The 4,622-nt window shown below is 39.6% G+C and overlaps 1 protein-coding gene across 1 annotated transcript; it reads left to right on the top strand.

The window, feature by feature from the left end:
- The first annotated feature begins 1,041 nt into the window (after nt 1-1,041).
- LOC110627583 lies at nt 1,042-3,721 on the top strand. Its single transcript, XM_021773931.1, has 4 exons — nt 1,042-1,477; nt 1,595-2,544; nt 2,612-3,446; nt 3,570-3,721. The coding sequence occupies exons 1-4, from the start codon at nt 1,042-1,044 to the stop codon at nt 3,719-3,721; spliced, it is 2,373 nt and encodes a 790-aa protein (XP_021629623.1).
- Nucleotides 3,722-4,622: the final 901 nt, after the last annotated feature.

The raw sequence follows: 4,622 nt of genomic DNA, 5'->3' as shown, positions 1-4,622 counted from the left end.
TATATTTGGCATGTACATTAGTAGTCTACCAAGAGTCTATAAATGAGTGTTGAAAATAGTACGAATATAAATAAATGTGTTTACTATTTTAAGTCATTATGTTCTATTTATGGATTTAATAATGTGAAATGAGCAAATATTGAGATTGTATGACTATTTTTCATAGGGATAATTGGTAATAAACAAGGGAGACTCTTGCAGTTTCACCATTTAAAATAGTTTGGTGAATTAACATGTATTTAAACAAACTAAATAACAATTTATAATGTAAAAGCTAACTTAAGTCCACATATGTAATTGCATATAGTATAGGTTGTGGCATCCTTTACTAGACTATTGTATAGACAGGTAAGGGGTGTTACATTTTTTGGTATCAGAGCAGAGGTTTACGCGATTCTAGGATATAGCATAATTGAATGTACATGCCAAATATGTCAAGGTTATGATGTAACTCTGTAAAATTGATGCAGGCCTATTTTGTGTCTTTAATTGTTTTCAGAGAGGATGTCTGAGGAATCACAACGTGCTATGGATGAGGAGGTGGGAAGTCATGCCCCCTCAGAACCTGTTGAGCCAGCAGTTGCACCAGCTCCTCCTGGAGAAGAGATGCCAAGACATGATGCATTTTTACAACAGCTGGCAGATATGTTTAGACGAGTTTCAGGGGTAGCACCTCAGGTGCCACCACCAGTTGCCGTACCTATGCAGGCTCCTGCTAGACCACCAATAGACAAGCTTAGAAAATATGGAGCTGTCGAATTTAAAGGCAAAAGAGAAGATGATGCTCCAGCAGCAGAGTATTGGCTACAGAATACAGAGATAGTATTGCAACAGCTCCAATGCTTACCACCAGATAGTCTGGCTTATGCAATTGCTTTGTTACAAGAAGAGGCCTATCAGTGGTGGGACACCACATCACAGACAGTGCAACTTGAGCAGCGGACTTAAGAATTCTTTCTGGATGAGTTTAGGAAGAAGTATATTAGAGATTTGTATCTGGATGAAAAGAGAAGAGAGTTCATGTATTTGAGACAGGACAGGATGACTGTTAGCGAGTATGAAAAAGATTTCATCAGACTAAGTAAGTATGCCCGAGAAATGGTGCCTATAGAGGAAGCTAGATGTAAAAAATTTGAGCAAGGTTTGCATAGTGACATGAGGGTGCTTTTGGCAGCCCATCCCATCAGAGAGTTCTCTGCTCTGGTAAATGCAGCATTGAATATAGAAAAGATAAAAGAAGAAGAACAGAGCTGGAGACAAAAAGGGCAACGGAAGAGAGGGCAAACCCAGATACAGGGGCAATCCTCAACCTCTCAGGCACCTAGTAAGAGACAAAGGGGTGCCCAGCCATCAAGGCAGAGTCAGGTACAAAGACAAAGGCAGCCACCAACACAGAGTTTTGCAGGGAGGTTTGGGCAGCAAACTAGTACTACTGTAGCCAGTTCAAGAGGCGGAGGCAGGGGACAATACCCTGTATGTGAGCACTGTGGGAGAAGGCATTTGGGACTCTGTAGAAAACTGACAGGGGCTTGCTTCAGGTGTGGATCTACTGAGCATCTTATGAGAGACTGTCCTAGGGGACAGGTATAATCAGCACCACCTGGAGAGAGGCCTATTCCTGCTGGATCTAGAGGAAGAGGAAGGGGTAGAGGTAATCAAACAGGGGCAGCTTCAGCCAGTCAGAGGGTGTCTGAAACAATAGATAGACCAGACTTCAGAACACCTGCTAGAGCCTCTGCTATCAGGGCTAAGGAGGACAGGGACTCCCCAGATGTGATTGTTGGTACATTCTCAATCTTTGATAAACCTGTACATGCATTGATAGACCCAGGATCAACACATTCATACATATATTTACCCATTACAAATGAGGAAAAATTACAGGCAGATTCTCTAAACCAAGATATAATAGTAACCAACCCCCTTGGTCATAGTGTGATAGTGAGTAAAGTATATAGGGATTGTCCTATATCCATCCACGGTCATACTTTCAATGGTGATTTGACAGAGTTACCCTTTAGAGAATTTGATGTAATCCTTAGCATGGATTGGTTATCTAGGCATCGAGTAATAGTGGATTGCAGATCAAAAAGAATTACATTGAAAACACTTGTAGATCATGATATGGTAGTTGTAGGGGATAGGTCAGATTACCTGTCTAATATTATATCAACAGCTACAGCAAGGAGATTAATCAGTAAGGGTTGTGAAGCCTACCTAGTCTTTGCACTTGAAACCAAAAAAGAGAATCTAGGTGTGCATGACATATCCACAGTGTGTGATTTCTCTGATGTTTTTCCTGATGATCTTCCCGGGTTACCACCAGAGAGAGAGGTGAAATTTGCCATAGATGTTATACCAGGCACCGCACCTATCTCTATTGCTCCTTATAGGATGGCACTTACTAAACTAAAAGAGTTAAAAATACAATTACAAGAATTGCTTAACAAGGGTTTCATACGACCTAGTATTTCACCTTGGGGCACACCTGTGTTGTTTGTAAAAAAAGAAGGATGGGACACTAAGATTGTGTATAGATTACAGGCAACTAAATAAGGTGACAATTAAAAATAAATACCCTTTACTCCGAATAGATGACTTGTTTGATCAGCTAAAAGAAGCCAGTGTCTTTTCTAAAATCGATTTGAGATCGGGTTACCATCAGTTGAAGATAAAAGAAACAGATGTCTCTAAAACTGCTTTTAGAACTCGATATGGACACTATGAATTTCTTGTTATGCCTTTTGGGTTGACTAATGCTTCTGCAGCTTTCATGGATCTGATGAACCGTATCTTCCATCCCTACCTAGATCAGTTTGTAGTAGTGTTCATAGATGATATCTTAATATACTCAAAGACTAAGGAAGAACATGATCAATATTTGAGGATAGCATTACAGACTCTGAGAGAGAACCAACTTTATGCCAAGCTTAGTAAATGTGAGTTTTGGCTAAATGATATATCCTTTCTTGGACATGTTGTGTCAGCTGAAGGAATCAGAGTAGACCCTAAAAAGATAGAAGCTATCCTTGAGTGGAAACCACCTAAGAATGTAGCAGAGATTAGGAGTTTTCTGGATTTGGCTGGATACTATAGGCGGTTTGTAAAGGGATTTTCAATCATTGCTACCCCATTGACTAAATTGTTGCATAAGAATGTTAAATATGATTGGGATGACAAATGTCAAAAGAGTTTTGAAAAGCTTAAAAAGATGCTTACAGAGGCACCTGTCCTTACACAGCCAGAGTCGAGTAAAGATTTTGTGATCTACAGTGATGCCTCACATAATGGACTGGGTTGTGTACTCATGCAGGAAGGGAAGGTAGTTGCTTATGCTTCAAGACAATTAAAGCCACACGAGAAGAACTACCCTACCCATGATTTAGAGTTAGCAGCCATAGTCTTTGCATTAAAGATATGGAGGCATTACTTGTATGGAGAAAAATGTTATATCTATACATATCATAAAAGTTTAAAATATTTACCCACATAAAAGGAGCTTAACTTAAGACAGAGAAGATGGTTAGAGTTGCTTAAGGATTATGATTGCATTATTGACTATCATCCAGGTAAGGTCAATCTGGTAGCAGAGGCACTTAGCAGGAAATCCTTTGCTGCTCTAAGAGCTTTGAATGCTCATCTATCTTTACCTAATGATGGGGCTATCATAGCAAAACTAAAGCTTAGACCCAATCTACTCCAACAAGTCCAGGAAGCATAGAAAGAGGATACTGAAATAGCTTTGTGGATAAGGCAAGTCCAAGAGGGAAAAAAGCAGAAACATGTGGTTCGGGATGATGGCTATGTGTATTATGAAGGCAGAATATATGTACCTAATGTTGATGACCTGAGGAAGAACATTCTGGAGGAAGCACACAGTAGTTCATATGCTATGCATCCTGGTAGCACTAAAATGTATCAAGATTTGAAATTGCATTATTAGTGGCCAGGTATGAAGAAAGATATAGTTGAGTTTGTGGCTAAATGTCTGACTTGTCAGCAGGTGAAATCTGAGCATCAAGTTCCATCTGGTCTTTTACACCCTATTTCCATACCAGAATGGAAGTGGGATAGGATCACTATGGATTTTGTTGTGGGATTGCCATTGACACCAAGGAAAAAAGATGCCATCTGGGTGATTGTAGATAGATTGACTAAATCAGCACATTTCTTACCAGTGAGAACTGATTACTCATTGGAGAAATATGCAGAATTATACATCAATGAAATAATTCGGTTACATGGAGTACCTCTTTCTATTATTTCAGATAGGGACCCGAGGTTCACATCCAAATTTTGGGAGAAATTGCATGAAGCACTGGGTACTAAGTTGAATTTTAGGACAGCTGTTCATCCTCAAACAGATGGGCAATTTGAAAGGGTAGTTCAAACACTGGAAGATATGCTTAGAAGTTGTGTCATTGAATTCGAAGGGAGCTGGGAGAGATACCTTCCATTGATTGAATTTGCATACAATAACAGTTATCAAGCAAGTATCAAAATGGCACCTTATGAAGCATTGTATGGAAGGAAATGTAGAACTCCATTGTGCTGGATAGAACTCAGTGAGGCTAAATTGATAGGTCCAGATTTGGTGAGGGAAATGGAAGAGAAAGTTAGAA

Source organism: Manihot esculenta, chromosome 12 (genome assembly GCF_001659605.2).
Source record: "Manihot esculenta cultivar AM560-2 chromosome 12, M.esculenta_v8, whole genome shotgun sequence".
Taxonomy (NCBI): domain Eukaryota; kingdom Viridiplantae; phylum Streptophyta; class Magnoliopsida; order Malpighiales; family Euphorbiaceae; genus Manihot; species Manihot esculenta.
This window is presented reverse-complemented; position numbering and strand designations above follow the sequence as displayed.